Source organism: Aythya marila, assembly GCF_965140915.1.
Source record: "Aythya marila genome assembly, chromosome: 33".
NCBI lineage: Eukaryota > Metazoa > Chordata > Aves > Anseriformes > Anatidae > Aythya > Aythya marila.
In genome coordinates, this window is record NC_139074.1 from 502,837 (window position 1) to 522,714 (window position 19,878).

Sequence of the window (19,878 nt, forward strand, 5' to 3'; positions counted from 1 at the left end):
GGCAGCCACAGCCCCAGGGGAGCCCCATCTGAGAGAGAGGTTTCCCAGGGGGCAGACGGCCCCCGCAGGTGTTCTTCTCCAAGGGAACCCCACCAAAAGAGCGAGGTCCCTCACAGCACCCAGCCATGCTGCAGGAAGCACAGGGCTACGCCCAACTTCCCAAGCCTTTTCCTACATCCTGGCTGCAATAATGGTCTAGGAGGAGCTCTGGCCCTGGAGCAGTGGGGACAAGTGTCTGGGGAGTTCTGCGTGCCTGCCACTGAGATGCGGAAGATGCTTAAACTGATCTGAATTAACATTTAGCTACATATATGGTAAAATATCCTGATTATAGGGGATGTAGATGAGAAACTAAAAAATATCCTAATTGTCAGGGATGGAGATTAGAAACTAATGAGAAGCAGATGTAAAAAGGAAGATATCGCTCAAGGGCAACGGATGAGGGAAGGACAAACAAGTCGTCAGGGAAGGACGAACAACTTGTTGGCAGGAAGCAAGGCAAAGATGAGCAAAAAACTCCTCAATACTGTCCAACAGAAGGTCAAAGTCCAGAAAGGTAAAAAGTTTGACCTCCTCTTCCTCTTTGCCTTCATCCTGAAAGACCCCTGCCCACGACCACCAGGCTACATTCCACAGACGCAATGTGGAGGAGCTATAGGGAGGGGAGTATGGAAATGAGCATTTGGAAGAGGTCCGCCTTTTTGGAGATGTTGTGGTTTAACCCAGCTGGCAGCTAAACACCACACAGCTGTTCCCTCACTCTCCACCCTCCTTCTCTGGGATCACGGAGAGAACCGTGAAGTGAAGCCTGTGGATTGAGATAAAGGCAGTTTATTAAGACAGGAAAATAATAATAACAACAACAATAATAATAATAGTACTACTACTAACAGTGTGTACGAAACAAATGATGCACAATGTTCACCACCCACTGACCAATGTCCAGCCTAACCCTGAGCAGTCTGCTCCCCCCCCAGCCCCTGCTAGCCACCCCTATATATTGTTTAGCATGACATCAGATGGTATGGAATACCCCTTTGGCCAGCTCGGGTCAGCCGTCCTGGGTCTGTCCCCTCCCAGCTCCTGCTGCACCCCTAGCCTGCTCTCTGGCAGGACAGAGCGAGAAGCTGAAACGTCCTTGGCTTGGTGTAAGCACTGCTCTGCAACAATTAAAACATCAGCATGTTATCAGCACCCCAGGATATGGTTGGCCCTCCTGGCTGCCAGGGCACACTGCTGGCTCATGTTCAGCTTGCTGTCAACCAAAACCCCCAGATCCCTCTCTGCAGGGTTGCTATCCAGAGTCTCGTCATCCAGTCTATATGTATACCCAGGGTTGCCCCATCCCAGGTGCAGGACCCAGCACTAGCCTTTGTTAAACTTCATGTGGTTGGTGATTGTCCAGCTCTCCAATCTGTCCAGATCTCTCTGCAAGGTCTTTCCACACTCATCCTAGTCAACAACTCCAAGTTTGGTGTTGTCAGCAAATTTGCTCCAAACACCTTCCAGTCCTACAGCCAAAGCATTTATAAAGACATTGAAGAGGACTGGCCCTAAAATGGAGCCTTGAGGGACCCCACTAGTGACCATCCACCAGCCTGATGTGGCCCCATTAACCACAACCCTTTGAGCTCTGCCTGTCAACCAATGGCTCACCCATTGTATGATGTTTTTGTTCAGTTGTATGCTGGACAGTTTGTCCAGTAGGATCCTATGGGAAACTGTGTCAAAAGCCTTGCTGAAGTCCAAAAAGATCACATCAGCTGGTTTCCCTTGGTCAACTAGATGGGTGATCTTATCATAAAAGGAAATCAAATTTGTTAGGCAGGACCTACCCCTCATGAACCCATGTTGGCTGGGACCAATGACTGTATTGTCCCCCAGGTGCACCTCAATAACTTCAAGAATCATCTTCTCCATAATTTTACCAGGCACTGACATGAGACTGACAGGCCTGTAATTGCTAGGGTGTTCTTTCTTACCCTTCTTGAAAACTGGGACAGCATTTGCCAGCTTCCAGTCTACTGAGACCTCTCCAGATTCCCAAGATCATTGAAAAATAATTGAGAGAGGTCCCGCGATGACATCAGCCAGCTCTTTAAGCACCCTGGGATGGATCCCATCCGGACCAATGGACTTGTATGGATCCAGGTGGAGCAGAAAATCCTGCACACGTTCAGGGTCGGTTGGAAGTTTGTTATTCCCACCATCATGGTCCTACAGCTCAGGGCACCCAGAGTCCTGAAGCTCATCATCAGCATTGAAGACAGAGGTGAAGAAGGCATTAAATGTCTCTGCTCTGCCTGTGTCATTGTCTGTGAGGAGACCTTCCCCGTCAAGTAGCGGACCTGTGTTTTCTTTGGTTCTCCTTTTTCTGTTCTCCTATCTAAAAAAAACCTTTTTATTGTCTCTCACAGACATGGCCAGCTTCAATTCTAGTTGGGCTTTGGCCCCACAAATTTTCTGCCTACAAATACGAACAGCATCCCTGTATTGCTTCCTCATCTCCTGACCCTCCTTCCAGCAGCCATACACTTTCTTTTTCCGTCTAAGCTCCAGTAGAAGATCCCAGGTCAGCCAGGCCAGCCTTCTTCCCCGCCTGCCTGACTTCTGATATTTTGAAATCGCCTGATCTTGTGCTTTTAGGAGGCAGTGCTTAAAGATTGACCACACTGATGGAGGCCAATGCCTTCAAAAGCAGCTTCCCAGGGGACCTTGCTGATGAGTTCCCTGAGCAGCCTGAAGTCTGCTTTCCCCATATCCAGGGCTGAAGTTTTGGTGGCAGTTTTCCTTCTGTCACCATAAATTCTAAACTCTACCACTTCATGGTCACTATGACCGAGACGGCCACCAATTGCCACGTCTCCCACAAGACCCTCTTTTTTTTCCAGCAACAGATCTAGGAGGGCACCTTTCCTAGCTGGCTCCCTTAGCACCTGCACCAAGAAGTTATCATCTAGGTGCTTTATGAACCTCCTGGACTTGCTCATGTCAGCTGTGTGGTGAGCTCAGTTGACGTCTGGCAAGTTGAAATCTCCCATAAGGACAAGGGGAGTTAACCTCAAGGCATCTCTTAGTTCTGCAAAGAATAATTCATTGGTATTGTCATCCTGGCCAGGTGGTCTGTAATAGACTCCCACTACAACATCCCCTTTATTTGTTCATCCCTTAATCCTTACCCAGAGGCTCTCAAGTTTGCCATCCCCAACTTGAAGTTCCACGCAGTCCAGCCCATGCTTCACATACATTGCCACCCGACCGAAGGACCTCTCTGGCACACAGTCCCTCTGATTCCAGTGCACCATCCCTTAGCTCATCACTGGCGTGCCTGGTTTTATAATCCTTCCCCCTTCAACTCTAGTTGTAGGGGGAAGGGGACAAATACTATATGGTATGGAATATCCCTTTGGTTGTTTTACGTCAGCTGCCCTGGTGATGTTTCTTTTCTTACTTTTTTGCCCACCCCCTAGGAGGGTTAGAGAGAGTCCCGATGCTGTGCCAGCACTGCTCAGAAGCAGACACAACACTGGTGTGATATCACTGCTGTTCTAGCTCCAAGTGCAGAGCACAGCACTGTATGGGTTGCTGAAGGGAAAGTTAAAATCCCAGCCAGACCCCATACACCCCGTGGCTCCTGCATGCCCATCTCATGAAGAATATGGGTTCTGGAAAGTGAAACGCAATTACAGAGGTTGGGTGCTGGGGTACGGAAGTGACTTGCAAGGACCTGAAGACAGCTTAAAGGCTGAGGCTGCCTCTGTTTGGAGAACTTCCAAGAGCTTGTGATGTCCCTTGTGGGCACAGCCAGGGAACCAGGAAAACGGGGGCAGCTGGAGCTTAGGTTCCTCCTGGCTCTGACTCCCAGGACCAACATCAAGAAGACAGTCTGCTGCAGGATGCCTTCCCAGGCAGCAAAGCCTCAGGACACAAAGCACCCAGGAAATGCCACTGCCAGACTCCATCTTCCTGTACAAAACTTTATTTGACACAGTCCCGCTGCTGCTGAGCCTTGGATACATCTACTCCAGAGGAGGGAACAAAGAGCCCCCACAGGATGCTCATGCTCAGCACCAGGCACAAAGCAAAGATCAACCCCGAACTAGGAGGCAAAGGTGGCCTGCACTGGCCAGCAGCACACGGTGACCACATCCCTTGCCCTGGGGTCTGCAAGCAGTGCAAGCAGAGGGGAGAGGAGTGTGGAGAGCTGCTGCAGCCCCTGTGCTGCCCGCTGGGGCTCAGAGGCAGGGTGAGACCTGTGGGTGCCAGCAGGGCTTGTGCCCCAGCACAGGAGCTGCGTGCAGGGCAGAGCCCAGGGGCTGCAAGGGGCCTGGCCCCTGCTTGCAGCATCCCAGCCCTCCTCCAGCAGCAGGGAGGAATGCAGGAATCCCCTGACTCCACTGCCCCTCATTGCTGTGCTGCTCCTGCAGGACCAAGGAGAGGTGATGCAGGAGTGTCTGGAGAAGGGCAGGAGCCCCCCAGGGCTGGGGACGGTGTCTGGGGGGTGCTGTCCCTCAGGCACAGCTGAATTCCCTCCGTCCTCAGCCAGAACCAGGGGCGGATGCTCTCCCCATTGAAGGAGGCTGCTGTGAAAGTGAAGATCTGGACCCCATTGTCAGCGTTGATAAAAGACACCTGCCCGTGGGTACAGTCCAGACAGACCCAGATCCTTTTGGGGTCAGGGCACAGGGACAAGGGGGTGCGAGGAGATGTGAGAGACTTGAGCTGTCCTTCGTCGTACAGCACAGCCCAGATCCCTTCTTCAGGGCTCATGTTGATCCACTTCTTTCTCTCCACAGAAGCCCTGGCCACCCCCACAGCCCACCCTGAATACTTTAGCCGCTCTCCCTCCACCTCCACCAACCAGCAGTGCCTCCCCTCTCTGAACTCCTCACGGCCCAGCACGCAGCACCAATAGTGAAATCTCTCTGGTGTGTCAGGCACCTGCTGCCCTTTACTTTCCCGTCTTACACTGCTCTTGTCCTGAGACACAACAAGCTGGGGATGAGCCGTGTCTGGTTCCAGGGTCACCTTCACTGCAGGGACAGAAGGAGCCAGGTTGTCAGGGGCAGAGCTCAGCCCTGGGCAGACTTTCCCCAGCTCGGGGCCAGGAGCTGCCCCACGGGGCAGGAGATGGGGCACCTCTTGGCTCCTCAACATGCCCCAGCAAGGGCAGGAGGAGCACCTCAGAGGGCAACCCAATGCACACCTACCTGTATTGTGAGGCAGAAGAAACTTTCTCCATGCTGTAAGGAGAGGGGAGAGCTGGTTACAGCCCACGGCTGGTGCCCAGTGTGTGTGGGCAGGGTGAGAGGCCAGCCCTGGGCTGCTCTGTCCCAGCTGCCCACCCTCCCCCGCACATCGCCTTGGTGTTGCCCTTGGGATTGAGCACCGGGAGACTTACCCAGCTCTGCAGCTTGTTTCTCTACAAATGAAAGAGAAAAGGAAAATATGAGAAGAAGGCATAGTTTCTGATTCCACACCTGTCAGTATGATACCTTTTTTTTTTTTTTCTTTTTTTTTTTTCTGTTTGGAGAGTGAGACTTACCCAGCTCTGCAGCTTGTTCATCTACAAACAAAATAGAAAAGCAATGCATCTTTGAGAGGAGTCAGTTTCTCAACAATGACTGCTACAAACCAAAGACCCCCAATTCCTTCAGCTGGGGGGAGGAAGAGAGACTCACCCAGTCTTGCATCTTTTTCCTCTGGAAAAGAAAAAGAAAAAGAAAAAGAAAAAGAAAAAGAAAAAGAAAAAGAAAAAGAAAAAGAAAAAGAAAAAGAAAAAGAAAAAGAAAAAGAAAAAGAAAAAGAAAAAGAAAAGCAATGTATGGTCAGAGGGGAGTATGCCTGTGGGAAGACACCAAATGCCTTCTCTTTGGGGAAGGAGACTTACCCAGCTTTGCATCCATTTTGGCTGCTATATAAAGCAAAAGGAATGAATGGTCAGAGTGGAGAGACTTTCACCACATTGCTGCTGCCATGGCTAGACCCCAAATATTTTTACTCTCGTCCATGGGCATAGACCATCTTGCTCCCAGACTTGTAGCAACCAGACTAACAAGGACCGAGGCCCAGGTTTTTGCAAGACTTGTAGCAGTAAGGACAGACACTTGTGCAGCTCTCTGCACTGTGCCACCAAAAGACAATGGGAAGTGATCACACATGGGTGGAGGACGTCCCTGTCCCAGAAGCGTCAGTGCAGAGTGGGGCAGCACCGCAGCTCGCTCCCCATCCCCACCTTGATCCCTGTTCCTTTCAGCCATCCCGGCCCTGTCCCGTGCCCAGGGCAGCCCCAGCCCCAGCACTCCCCACTCCCACCCCAGGCTCCAGCTGCTCCTCCAGCACCCCCGAGCCACCAGCACACAAGCCCCCAGAGCCCACCCAGACCAGGCCCAGGCCCTCCCGCAGGGACACCACTTTCAGGGGCTGGGGGCAGGGACTGCAAGGACTCACCCAGCTCTTGGCTCTGTGCCGCTGAAAAGCAAAGGCGGAGGAAGAGGTGGTGAGCAGAGCAGCTTGGTTGCTGGGTGGGAACATGTGCAGGGGGGCTGCGCCTTGCCACCAGCCCCACACTGCAGCCATGCTCCCTGGCCTCCCACCCAATGCCCCTTGCCTTCTCCCCTGCCTTCCTTGCCCAAGGCAGAGGCCCAAGAAGATCCTAAGGCCTTTGGCATCCCCAGGAGAACATTCCCTTCCTCCTCCTATGCACCTCCCTGTTCCAGGGCTCAGCCCCGCTCCAGACCCAGGGGGGTCCCTGCAGAACACCTCCCTCCGCTCCATCCCTGCGCTGCCAGCTTACCTTGCTTTCGATAGAGATAAACTCCGAGGCCAATGGACACAGCCAAAAGCACGAGGACCAGAGCCAGAGCCACCATCCAGGGCTGGGCGTTGTGGAAGAAGGCAGCTGAGAAAAGGCACCAGGAAAAGGGCTGCATTTCCATGCCCGTGGATGGAAGAGCAAGACCCAGACTTCTCCTGGGTCAGGACAAGTGCAGGGGCCAGGAACACCTCACCCTGGCTGTGCCATTTGTACCTGCGATGTGCAGGGACGATTCTTGCTCCTGCTGGAGGCGGCTGTTCCTGACCACACAGGACAAGGGCCCCTCCATGCTCCCAGTCACGATGACGGCACCTTCAATTTCACAGAGCCCCTCCTGGTCCTGGGAATGTGTCTGGGAGACCGAGGGCAGGTGCTGCCCGCGAGCATCCCTCCACAGCAGCTGCGGCAGCGGGTACCAGCCGGCCGATCGACACAGCACCCGGACGCCTCCGGCCTCGTAGCCCCCCAGGGAGAGGTGGGGGTCAGCGCCTGTGGCTGGGGGAAGAGTGTGTGGCTGGTGCTTGACTTGGGGAGGGATTCCTTTCAAGACAAAGACCCCATCTGCTCCCATGCCAGACACAGCCAGGCCAAACATGGCCCCAGAGGCTGTCTGACTGGACACTTCATGCACTCACTCTCACCCCAAAACCACTCCAGCTGTAGCAGGATCCAGAGAGCAGGGCTGTACAATGCCAGTGGCCCCAAATCACACAGAAAACCCAGGTACCGAGTTCCAGGACCTTCAGGCAGCATCTCTGCACCAAGCCATCCTGGTTCAAGAAGCCCCGAGATATCCAGACAACATCTAAGGTCTCCCTCAGCAGACAAAGCAAAAATAAAGCAGATGTCCGGCTGCTCAGTGGACTCTGCAGTTCTCCCTGTGTGCTGTTTGGTCCCATTGCTGACACAGCTGATGGTGCTGCTCAGCAGCCTGTGCCCAGTGCCCTCACCATATTATGATTACATTCTTCAAAGGCACCAGTGAAAACTGACAAAACCCTCCAGGAAGCTCTCTCCCCAAATATTACCTCCACATCCATTGGCATGCTCCATGCTGTGAAACAGCTGAAACATTTAAAGGACACGTAAACTGTGCCCTGGCAGCATCACCGCAGCCACTAACCTGACACCTCCAGCTCCACAATGGCTTCGTCATAAGCATCAGCATCTCCCACTGTGCAGACGTACAGGCCATCATCAAAGGGTCTCAGCCCCGTGATTCGCAAGTCCAGGCTTCCAGCAGAGAGACCATCTCTGACCAACTCTGTCCTCCCGGCATATGCCCCCATCTGCTCCCCGTACAGGTCCTCTCCATTGCGGTAGTGGTGCACTGTCTCAGAGAAATCATTCCGGATCCACCTGACCTCCAAGGTGCGAGCATCGCGTTGAGGGGACAAGTGGCAGGGCAGCACGACATCCTGCCCCATGGTGGCAGTGACAGAGTGGCCTGGTCCCACCACTCTGAGCTGGGCTGGGCAATGGAGAAGGGCACAGAGAGGAGGTTAGATTTTGCCATTGTAAATTTAGGGGCAGTGAGTGTCAAAGGGCGAGCTGTGCGTGAGTTAGTGCATTCTGCGTCCCCCGTGTCCCATGGGAAACCACCGGAGAAAGAGGAGAGGGCGAGGGAGGGCATACAGGAGAAGGAGGTGTGCTGGGAGTGGGAGCCCTCTCTGCAGCATTTGGGCAGGAGAAGAAGAGCCAGAAAGGGCAGCCAAGGCAGCGCCCGTATTGCATGAAAGAAGCAAAAAGAAGGGAAAACCAATAGGGGCAGAGCTGTGGGCTCGGGTCCCCCCTGCCCCATGGCCACTTCCCTGCCCAATGGCAGCATATCCACCAGGCTAAGGAAGGAGAGCCCCCAGCAGCCCCACAGGATCCTACCTGAGCCCAGCTGGAGGAGAAGCAGAGTGACGAGGGAAGTCAGGAGGCCCCTGGCATGGCTGGTGAGGCTGGGGTGGCTGCAGCCCCAGGGGAGCCCCATCTGTGCTGTAGCGGGAGCAGGCCCTGGGGGCAGAAATAGGAGCATAAGAGAGGGGACCGAGGGGCTTCAGGCACCACAGACAGATATAGAAGGAATCCCCTTGGTCCCAGACAGAAGGAGCCACAGCCAGCACTGCCTTGTTCCGGACGCAGAGCCTGTGCTTATCACCACTGGGACACTGCCGGTGGCCCCCAGGGGTTCTTCTCCAAGGGAGCCCCACCAAGATAGACATCCCTCACCACACCCAGCAGAGCTGCAGAAAATTTAAGGCTACGCCCAACTTCCCCAGCCTGTGCCCAGTTCCTGGCTGCAATAACCCTCTGGGAGTAGTTCTGTCCCTGGGGCAATAGGGGCAAGTGTCTGGGGAGCTCTGCAGGGCTGGCACCACCATCCCATCACAGGTGGGTGCCCAGCCCAAGGCCTTCAGGCAGCACGAGGGGCTTGTCCCCAGCAGGGGCCTCTCCAGACCACCGGGGAAAGCCTCTCTCTAGGCTCATTCATCTCCATGATTTATTTTATTTATTTATTTATTTATTTATTATTTTTTATTTTTATTTTATTTATTTATTTATTTATTTATTTATTTGTCTCCACGATTTATTTATTTTATTGCGACAGGCAATAAAAGTGATTTTTTTAAAAAACTCTATAAAGAGCAAATGTAGGATGAGACAAAGCATTGGTCTGTTACTTGATGGGGATGATCGTATAGGGTCTTTAGTGATATGTGAAAAAAAGTATCAGCAAAGCTGCTGCCTTGGATTCTGGAAGAGCAGACTTGAGCCTGACCTGGAACTTAGGTGGAAGAAGAAAGCTTAGGAACTTTGGAAACAAGGTTGGGCCACTCAGGAGGGCTTCAGAGATGCTGTTTATCATGGTAGGGCAAAAAAATTGTGCAGCCAAATCTCAACTGGAGTTGAAGCTGGGTAGTACTGTGGGTGATAACAACAACAACAACAACAAAGGCTTTGAAAATATGTTAACAATAAGTTATAGGCTTCTGGATGAGTTCCTAGCTGATGCTGAACTTGTTGGGGATTTGCTGCTGCATCTTCATGCACATAAGTCTGGTGCCCGATGGGATTCATCCCAGGATACTGAAAGAGCTGACTGATGTTACTACGAGGCCTCTTTTTGTTGTTTATCAACAGTCTTGGGAATCTGGAAAGGTCCCAGTTGACTGGAAGCTGGCAAATGTTGTCCCATTTACAAGAAGGCAGGACAGAAGACCCTGGTAATTTCAGGCCTGTCAGTCTCACCACGATGCCTGGTAAAATTATGGAGATAATTCTAGCAGTTACTGAAAAACACTTGAAAGTGCAGTCATCAGTCAGAACAAACATGGGTTCATGAACTAAGGCTGGGAGAGCTGAGGATGTTCAGCCAGGAGAAGAAAAGGCTCTGGGGAGACCTCATTGTGACCTTTCAATACTTAAAGGGGTCATACAAAATGATGGAGAAGGACTCTTTACTCGCATAAATAATCGTAGGACAAGGGAGAATGGTATTAAACTAAAAGAGGATGGATTTAGAATAGACATTAGGAGGAAATTCTTCACTGTAAGGGTGGTGAGGCACTGGAATAGGTTGCCAGGAGAAGCTGTGGATGCCCCATCCCTGGAGGTGTTTAAGGCCAGGCTAGATGGGACCTTGGCCAACCTGATCTAGTGGGTGGCATCCCTGCCTATGGCAGGGGCATTGGAGTTAGATGATCTTTAAGGTCCCTTCCAACCTAATCCTTTCTATGAAGGGAAATTCATGCCTTGACAGCTTGAAGTCCTGCCCCTGGAGGAACAACCCCAGGCACCAGAATGTGCTTGAGGCACCCAGCTGGGAAGCAGCTCTTCAGAAAAGGCCCTGGGGGTCCTGGTGGACAGAGACCTTGCCACAGAGAAGACTATCAGCATCCTGGGTGGCATTAGGCAAAGCATTGCCAGCAAGCCAATGGAGGTGATCCTTCCCTGCTGCTCAGCACTGGTGAGGCTGCAGCTGGGGTACTGGGCCCAGTGCTCGGCTCCCTCATCCAAGAGAGACCTGACCACACTGGGGAGAGTCAAGGAAGGTCCTGAAGATGCTGCAGAGACTGAAGCATCGCCCCTGCGAGGAGAGGTTAAGGGAGCTGGGCCTGCTCAGCCTGGAGCAGAGGAGGCTCGGGGGGAGCCCGTCAGGACCCACAAATCCCTGAAGGGAGGGTGCAGAGAGGACAGGGCCAGGCTCTTCTCAGAGGTGCCAGGACAAGAGGCAATGGGCACAAACTAGAGCACAAGAGGCTCTGTCTGAACATCAGGAAGTGCTTTACAGAGCACTGGCACCAGTTGCCTGGAGAGTTTTGGAGTCTCCCTCCCTGTAGATCACCAAAGGCTACCTGTGTATGGTTCTGGACAACGTGCTCTGCATGTCCCTGTGTGAGCAGTGGGGTTGGACCCAATGGACCCAGAGATGCCTTCCAACCACAACCATTCTGTGATTATGTAATGTCCTTTTATGACGATCAAGTCGATTCCCTTGAGGATAGAGAGGCCTTGCAGAGAGATGTTGATGGATGAGAGCACGGGACAATTGCCAATAAAATTGGTGTATGAAATTTAACAAGAGTAAATGCTGGATTCTGCACCTGGAGTGGTGTAATCCTGGGTGTATGTCTGGCGGCTGGAGTGAGAGTGGAGAGATCCAGGGTTGATGGTAAGCTAAATGTGAGCCGACAGTGTGCCCTAGTGGCCGAAAGGGCCAACTGTATCCTGACTGCATCGAGCCAAGAGAAAGGATTGACCCGCTCTACAAAGCACTGGTGTGGCCGCATCTGGAATTCTGTGTGCAGCTTTGAGCAGCACAGTATAAGGAGGATATCAAATAGCATAAAGTGTGCGAAGAAGGGCAACGGAGAGCGGTGAAACGACTGCAAGGCAAGGCGTGTGAGGAGCGGCTGAAGGCGCTTGGCTTGTTGAGCCCAGAGCAGAGGAGACGCAGGGGAGGCCTTGCGGTAACCCACAGTTCTTGATGAGGGGAGCAGAGGGGCAGACGCCGGTCTCTGCTCTCTTGGGCCAGCGACAGGGCCCGAGGGAACAGCATGGAGCTGCCACAGGGGAGGCTCAGGATGGCTGTTTGGAAAAATTTCTTCCCCGAGAGGGTGGTCGGGCACTGGAACAGGTTCCCCGGAGACGTGGCCATGGCCCTGAGCCTGCTGCAGCTCAAGGAGCATTTGGAGAAGGCTCTTAGGCGCAGGGTCTGATTTTTGGGTGGTCCTGTGTGGAGCCAGGAGATGGACTGGATGGTCCCGGTGGGTCCCTTCGAACTGGGGCTATTCTGCGACTCCAGCCTCCCGCGGGGGGACACGCCGGGGTCGAAGCCGGGGAGAGACGCTGTATCTGGAAGGGGGCCCGGGGCACCGCCCGCAGTGCTTTCGCTTTCGCTTTCGCTTTCTGCTTCTCGGAACCCGCCGAGACCGGGATCTGCCCGGCGCCCGGTGACGTCAGGAGAGATTCTAAGTCGCTATTGGCGGGTTGGCGGCGGCGGCATCAATTGCTGCGAGGGGCTCAGAGCGGAGCGGGGCAATGGGGCCGGGGCGGGTGGGGGGCTTGGGGCTGCTGCTGGGTCTGCGGCTCCCCAGGGAGGGGAATGGAATCAGGGCCCTGCTCAGTGCTGCACGTCAGCGAGCCCCCTTCTTACCTCTCCCCCCCTTCTGTGTCACCTCCCCAGGTGCCCTTACACAATAGGTTTGAGGCTCTAGAGCTTGAAGGACAGGTAGGTGAGGATGTGGGGGGAAGGTCCACACAGGAGGTTATCAAGGGCAAGGACTGCGCACCTCAAGACTGCCTCCACCAAGAAGGAAAGAACGAGGACCTCACGCGGATCGACTGCAGCCAGGGCTCCTGGCAGGGAGGCAGACGGAGCCAACCCCTAAACCCTCCCCAATTACGTGATACAGAGATATTTGGTCTGAGGGGCTCCTGGGAGTCTCTGAGGGAGACGGGTAGCAGGTGTCAGCCTGCCCCTACTGAGGCCCAGCAGTCCCCTCCTAAGTCCCTGCAAGGAGTAGTAGCCGATCCAGCTGCCCACCTGCAGGACAGAGGACTCAACCACCAAGAAAAAGGGGGATGGACCCTCGTCTCAGCTCAAAGCAGAAGGAGGAATCTGCCCCCATCACCCACAGTGCCATCAACCCCTACGGTGTTCCTGGGTAACGGATTAAAGGCTCTTGGGCAGGAAGGGGATGGAGTCGGAACCCAGGCCCCAAGAAGCATGTCAAGGTCAAGGGAAGTACCAAGCATAAGGAGCGGTGCCGGATGGGGCGCTGCATCCAAACCAGTGCCACAAAAAAAAAGGGCAGTCAAAAAAAAAAAAAAAAAAAAAAAAAAAGCAAGGTCAAAGGATCTGCACAGGAGACCAAGTGATGGGGGAGTCAAATGGCAGGATGGATGTCACCACGCCACTATGGATGTGCTCCAGTATGCCCCCTTCCTCCCTGCCCCCAAAACACTGCCTGGCTTAGTGGGGCACACACCAGTGACCACCAGCCCCTTCCCAATGGGTGCCACTGGGGAGGGGTGGCACCCCTAGGACCCAGTACCCATGACTGTGCTCCCTTCTCCCCCCCTCCCCCAGAGTCCCCAGCACATGCCAGATACAAACACAAAGATTTATTAACACTCTGTGTCACATGGCCGTCCCTGCCGGCCGCCAACCTTGATGGCACCCAGTGGCTCCCGGTGATACCCCAGTTCATCCAGTGGCTGCCCTGGTCACGGCCACGCAGCAGGGACACTGCAGCATTGTCTGGCTTGGTGCCCATGTCTCATGGTCCTTTGTCACTGCTCCTTGGGTCCCCATCTCTGCCCTTGGTGTCCCCATCCTAGCTCCTGGTGTCTCCATCCCAAGGGGTAGTAGTGTCCCCACCTCTGCCTCTGCCCTTGGTGTCCCCATCCCTGGCCCTGGTGGCACCATCCCAGCTCTCAGTGTCAGCATCCTGGCTCCCAGTGTCCCCATCCCAGCTCCTCGTGTCTCCATCCCCTGATGTCTCCATCCTGGCTTGTACCGTCCCCATCCCTGGCTCCTGCTGCCCCTCATCCCCACTCCCTGTGCCCTTGTCCCCATCCCCCAATGTCCCCTGGCGTCCCCCATCCTGCAGCAGGTGCCAGTAGCGGCTGCCGGGGCGCAGCAGCTTGCTGGGGGGGCCCTGCTCGCGTACCTGTCCCCCCTCCATCAGGGCCACCTGGTGTGCCCGTGCTGCCAGGGCCACCTGCCCTGTCACCAGCAGCACCGTGCGCCTGGTCCCGCTGTCCTCGAAGAGCTCCCGCTCCACCTGCGGCAGGAGATGCGGTCAGCGGAGATGCATGGGATGTCCCCAACCCCACTTCAGGACCAAGGGGACGCCGAGAGTGAGGACCCAGGAGGCATGGAGACTGGGGACCCAGGGGATGTGGAGATTAGGGACCCCAAGGGCTTTGGGAGCAAGGACCAAGGGGACTGCAGAAGGAACATGTGGGGACCCAGGAGATGGGGGAGGAGGGCACCAGGGGACACCAGGAGTGGGGACAAAGGGAACCCAGGGACCCAGGGAAGGCCAGAGTGGGGGCAAAGGGAACACAGGGATCAGAGATCCACAGGACACCAGGAGTGGGGACAAAGAGGACCCAGGGACCAGGGGACACGAGGAGTGGGGACAAAAAGGACCCAGGAGACACCAGGAGTGGGGACAAAGGGAACACAGAAACCAGGGACAATGGGACAGTGGGAATGGAAACCCAAAGGGATGCCCAGGGATAGGAGTGCTGTTAGGAATGGGGACTGAGGGGACATAGGGACGCGCCCCACCTGCTGCTGGCACTCAGCATCCAGGGCACTGGTGGGCTCGTCAAGGACAAGGATGTGAGGGTCCCGCACCAGGGCGCGGGCGATGGCCACCCCTTGCCGCTGTCCCCCGGAGAGCTGCCCCCCAAGCTCACCCACCTCTGCAGGGACAGAGGGGTCAGGGGAGAGGACACGGGGACCCTGGATGGGACAGGGATAGGGGGGAACACTCTACCTGTGTCATAGCCTCGGGGCAGGCGGGTGATGAAGTTGTGGGCGCCCACCCGGCGGGCTGCCGCTGTCACCTGCGCCCGGCTCCAGCTCTCTGGCCCGTAGGCGATGTTGGCGTGGAGTGAGCGGGCGAAGAGCACCGGCTCCTGGGGGACGGTGGCCACCTGCAATGGAGGGGACAGCCGGGGAAGTGGTGGGAATGGGTGGTAACACAGCTGGTGACATGGGAGGGGTGGCCGGGGGCGGGGGACACGATGGGGACAGCTGTGGACGTGGTGGGGATGGCTGAGGATATGGCAGGGACGTGGCAATAACGCAGTGGGGGAGATCGTGGGGATAGCAGGGGACATGGTGGGGACCTGATGGGGGACACAGCAGGGAACTGATGGGGGACACAGCGGGAACATAGAGGGGACATGGTGGGGATGGCTAGGGACACGTCAGGACCATCTGGGGACATAATGGGAATGAGTGGCAACATAGCAGGGATGGCTGGTGACATGGTAGGGGTGGCCATGGAGGACGTTATTGGGACAGCCGGGGACATGGTGGGGGTGGCTGGGGACGTGGCAGGAACATCGGGGGACACGGTGGGGGTGGGCAGGGACATCTGGGGACACGGCTGGGGACCAAGTGGCGAGGGGAAGGGGTGCGGGGGGACAGCCAGTGACCCCAGGAGGGATGGCTGGGGGAGGCGTGAAGACGTCCTCTGGTGACTCCACGGGGACAACTGGGGAGAGGACAAGGTCTGGTGACAGAGCGCAGGCAAGCAACTCACCCGGTGGCACAGGTAGGAGTGGCGGTAGGCGCTGAGGGGATGGCCGTCCAAGAGCAGGCGCCCGGCCGTGGGCTGGTGCAGGCGCAGCAGCAGGGACACCAGGGTGCTCTTCCCCGAGCCCGGGGGGCCCATCAGTGCCAGCACCTCCCCGGGGCGCAGCTCCAGGGACACACCCTAGGGGGACGTGGCCATTCACACCTCCATGACCCCGTGTCCCCACGCCCTCCCTGCTGTGTCCCGCTTGCCCCATCCCCTCCCTGGGTCCCCCCGCCGCCCTCCCTGCCACATCTGTGGTGACAATGCCATGTCCCCACTGTGGCCCTGTGTACCCTGTCCCCATGCCCTCCCTGCCACGTCCTTGTGTCCCTCTGCCACGTCCCCACACTGTCCTATGTGTCCCTATGCCACATCCCCATCGTGTCCCTGTGTCCCCTTGCCACATTCCCACACCCTCCCCACCATGTCCCCATGCCATGTCACTTTGTGTCCCCCTACCATGTCACCACGCCTGCCACGCTTTCCCATTATGTCCCTGTGTCCCCCTGCCGTGTCCCCTCACGCCACACTCTCCCATCACATCCCTATATCTCCTTTGTTGTGTCCCCTCACGCCACACTCTCCCATCATGTCCCTGTGTCCCCCTGCTGTGTCCCCACGCCTGCCACGCTCTGCCATCGTGTCTCTGTGTCCCCTTGCTGTGTCCCCGTGTCCACCTTGAGGACAGGCTCCTGGCGCCCAGGGTAGGAGAACCAGACGTCCTCAAGCTGGAGGTGGCCCCGCAGGTCACTGGGTGCTAGTGTCCCTGAGGGTGCGACCTGTGGCTCCCGGTCCAGGAACTCGAAGATCTTCTCCGAGGAGCCCACAGCCTTCGTCAGTGTGGGGTAGTAGCGGAGCAGGACCTGGGGACAGCACAGGAATGTGAGTGACAACGTTTGGGGTCGGAGGGAATGGGTATGGGGACATGGCCAGGAGGGCATGGGGATGTGGAGGACAAAGGAGCTCGGAGGATGCAGGGACACAGGGGGACTGGCATGGGGATGTGACACGGTAGATATGGGGACATAGTGGGTGATACGGGGACATGGTGGGGAGGGCACAGGGACACAGCAGGGGGTCACAGAGGGACAGAAATGGGGACAGAGGGAGGGCCTGGGGACACGGGTGGGCATGGGGACACAGGAGAACTGGCCATGGGACATGGCAAGGAGGACATGGGGACAAAGGCACCTGGGCTCACCTCCACGACATCAGTGAACTGCAACTGGTAGAGGAGGAAGGTGACAAGGTCCCCGGTGCTGATGGTCCCCGCGGCCACCAGCTGTCCCCCGTAGTAGAGGATCCCCATCTTCAGGGCCAGCGCTGAGAACTGGGGACACCGTGAGGAGTCACCCCCAGGGAACACCTCCCCACAGGGCTGTGGCTAACTCTCTGCAGGGACACTGAGTTCCCAGCCCTGCTCTGTCACCTCCCTCATGTCATCAATGTCCCCCATGGCCCGGAGCCCCAGAACTGTCATGTTTCCCCATACCTTTGTGTCCCCCATGTCCTGGAGGCTCTGTGCTGTCCCATTCCCTGTGTTCACACCCTTGTGCCCTGCAGCCCCTGTGCTATCATGCTCAACATGTCCCAGTGTCCCCATGCCATCATGTCCCCACGACCCCTAGCCCTACACCATCACATCTCTCAGCTCCGTCATCACATCCCCATGTCCCCCAGCCCCATGTCATGTCCCTCAGACCCTTCTCATCGTGTCCCCATGTTCTGCAGTCCCCATGCCATTGCGTCCCCATGTCCCACTACCCCTATACCATTGTGTACCCATGTCCCATCCTGTCCCCCAACCCCATGCCACTGTGCCACCGCATCCCGTACACCACTGGTCCAGGCAGAGACGGCGTAGAGGACCGCATCCTGCTTCTCCAGCTGGTGGGTCTGGTGCAGGCACTGGCGGTAGCGCGCGGCCACCCCGTCCTCATTGGCGAAGCTGCGCACGGTGGCCATGGCCTGGAAGGTCTCCACTGCCACCTCGCTGGCATGGGCCAGCGCCTTCTGCACCTTTGGAGCCAGGCCCTGGGGACAGCAATGTCACCACAGGGCTGGCAGGTGGGGAATGGGGTACAGGGAGGGGGCAGAGGGCATACGGAGGGGATGGTGGACACGGGGAGGGGGCTGGAGGGACACGGTGGGCATAGTGGAGGGGACAGTGGGGACATGCAGAGGGTGTTGGGTGAATGGAGGGGATATTGGGCACGTGCAGGGGGCAGCAGGCACATGGAGAGGACAACACGCATGTTGTGGGGACAACGGGCCCAGAGAGGGTGGGCACATGGAGGGGACAACGGGCACATAAAAGGGGGATGGCAGCGGATACACGGAGGTGACAGAGGGCCCACAGCCCCCTCTCACCTGCTGGAACCTGCCGATGACCCTGGGCAGCAACAGGAGGAAGGGCAGCACCAGGGCGGTGACGAGGGCCATGCGCGGGGACAGCCAGGCCATGGTGCTGAAGAGGCAGATGCCCCGCGCCAGGTACCACAGCAGCAGGCTCAGCGCCTCGCCCAGGGCCTCCCGGGTGGCCTCCACGTCCCCCGTCACCCGTGCTGCCACATCTCCTGCAGGGGGACAAGGCGGAGGACGACAGCGGGGTTGAGCATCCCGGTGCCTGTCCCCACCGCGCCGCTGGGCCCGACCCTAAATCCCGTGCTCACCGGCCCCCTCGTCCCGCAGCTCAGCGATGTCCCCGCGGAGGACGGCCCCGAAGAGGCGGCGCTGCAGGTGGCCGTGCACGCGGCTCAGCGTCCCCACGAAGGCGATGTCACAAGCCAGCTCGGTGACGGCGCTGCGGTGGGAAGGGCACAAGGAGGGCGTGTGTGTGTGTGTGTGTGTGTGTGTGTGCGCATCAGGGAGACCCCCGTGCTGCTCCCCGACCAGCACGTCCCCTTCCCCAAAATACCTGCTCAGCCCCAGCAGCACCATGGGCCAGATGGCCGCCAGCTCGTCCTCGCGGGCCACCCAGTCGCTGGCGCGCCCCGTGTAGTAGGGGATGGCCATCTCCCCTGTCATCAAACCACAGTCAGGTTGATGGGGCCCCCCCGGGGCAGTGGGGACGGCAGGGGGGTCCAATGATGCCCCCAGATTTTGTGCAGCCCCCCCTCCCCAAGCTTAGTGTTGCTCCCCGTTGGGGTGCTGTCCCCTTGGTTTGAACCTGACCCCCCTAAATTTCATGCAGCCTCCCCCCAAAGCTCAGTGTTGCTCCCCATTGGGTTGCTCTCTCCCCCCACCATTCTTTGGCTGTCCCCCCCCCCCCCGATTTTGTGCAGACCCCCAACAAAGATCAATGCTGCTCCCCATTGAGGTGCTGCCCCCCCTGGTTTGTGGCTGACCCCCCAACATTTCATGCAACCCCAACATTTCATGCAACCCCCTACATTTCATGAAGCTCCCCCCAAATCTCTACGCTGCTCCCATACAGTGCTGCCCCCCCCCACTTGCTGACCCTCCCGAGATTTTGTGCAGCCCCCCCAAAGCTCAGTGCAACTCCCCATTGGGGTACAACTCCAATGCAGCCCCCTCCAAATATCAATGCTGCTCTGATAGGTGTGCTGCCCCCCCCCCGATTTATGGCTGGCCCCCCACATTTCATGAAGCTCCCCCCAAAATGGGTGTGCTGCCCCCCTCCCCTACCGAGCGACGAAGCCCCCATCAGCACCGCCACCACCGCGCAGCGCCAGCGCTCGGGGCGCAGCGACTCCAGGAGGCGGCGGCCGGCGCCCATCGTCCCCGGTCAGTGCCCGCGACTCTCCCGGCCCCTCTCCGGTCCCGGAGCCGGTCCTGGTCCCGTTTCTCGGAAAATGAAACCCAGCGCCGGGACGGGATGGGCGCCGGCGCCGCCTGCCATTCGCTGGGGCCGGCGGCGCGTCACCAGTTGTCGGGCAGATCGGGCCGGAGCAGCTTGCGGAGGGGCGGGGAGGGGGGCGTGGCGAGGGGCGGAGGGAGCGTGGCAAGGGGCGGAGGGGGGCGTGGCAAATGTTGAAAGGGGCGTGGCAAGGCGGGAGTGGGGCGGGGCCGGGGGAGAAGGGCTGTGAAAACGAAAGTGAAAGTGGCAGGGCCAGAGCATAGAGGGAGCGGCCGGGGCCGGGTGGGTCTGGGGGCCCCGGGGGGAGGCAGAGCAGGCTGAGGGGAGCCGGGGGGGGCGGCTGGACTCGGCCGGGCCAAACCGAGCCGAGCAGGTCTGGGGAGCACGGGGCTGGTGAGGGGGGGCTGGACTGGGAGGACTGGGAGAGCTGG

General features: G+C 57.4%; 2 protein-coding genes across 2 annotated transcripts; both read right to left on the bottom strand.

The window, feature by feature from the left end:
* Nucleotides 1-3,990: 3,990 nt before the first annotated feature.
* On the bottom strand, nt 3,991-14,068 carry LOC309889150 (butyrophilin subfamily 3 member A2-like). Its single transcript, XM_082781884.1, has 12 exons — nt 13,981-14,068; nt 8,696-8,818; nt 7,941-8,288; nt 7,031-7,312; nt 6,797-6,901; nt 6,451-6,471; nt 5,891-5,914; nt 5,682-5,702; nt 5,546-5,566; nt 5,402-5,422; nt 5,211-5,243; nt 3,991-5,033 (listed from the first exon to the last, which is right to left on the bottom strand). The coding sequence occupies exons 2-12, from the start codon at nt 8,793-8,795 to the stop codon at nt 4,405-4,407; spliced, it is 1,605 nt and encodes a 534-aa protein (XP_082638010.1). The 5' UTR covers nt 8,796-8,818; nt 13,981-14,068; the 3' UTR covers nt 3,991-4,404.
* Nucleotides 13,418-19,476, bottom strand: TAP1 (transporter 1, ATP binding cassette subfamily B member). Its single transcript, XM_082781867.1, has 11 exons — nt 19,276-19,476; nt 18,545-18,647; nt 18,300-18,430; nt 17,998-18,203; nt 17,464-17,661; nt 16,829-16,957; nt 16,305-16,490; nt 15,592-15,765; nt 14,818-14,977; nt 14,607-14,743; nt 13,418-14,094 (listed from the first exon to the last, which is right to left on the bottom strand). Exons 1-11 carry the CDS (start codon nt 19,364-19,366, stop codon nt 13,645-13,647), a joined length of 1,965 nt encoding a protein of 654 aa, XP_082637993.1. The 5' UTR covers nt 19,367-19,476; the 3' UTR covers nt 13,418-13,644.
* Nucleotides 19,477-19,878: the final 402 nt, after the last annotated feature.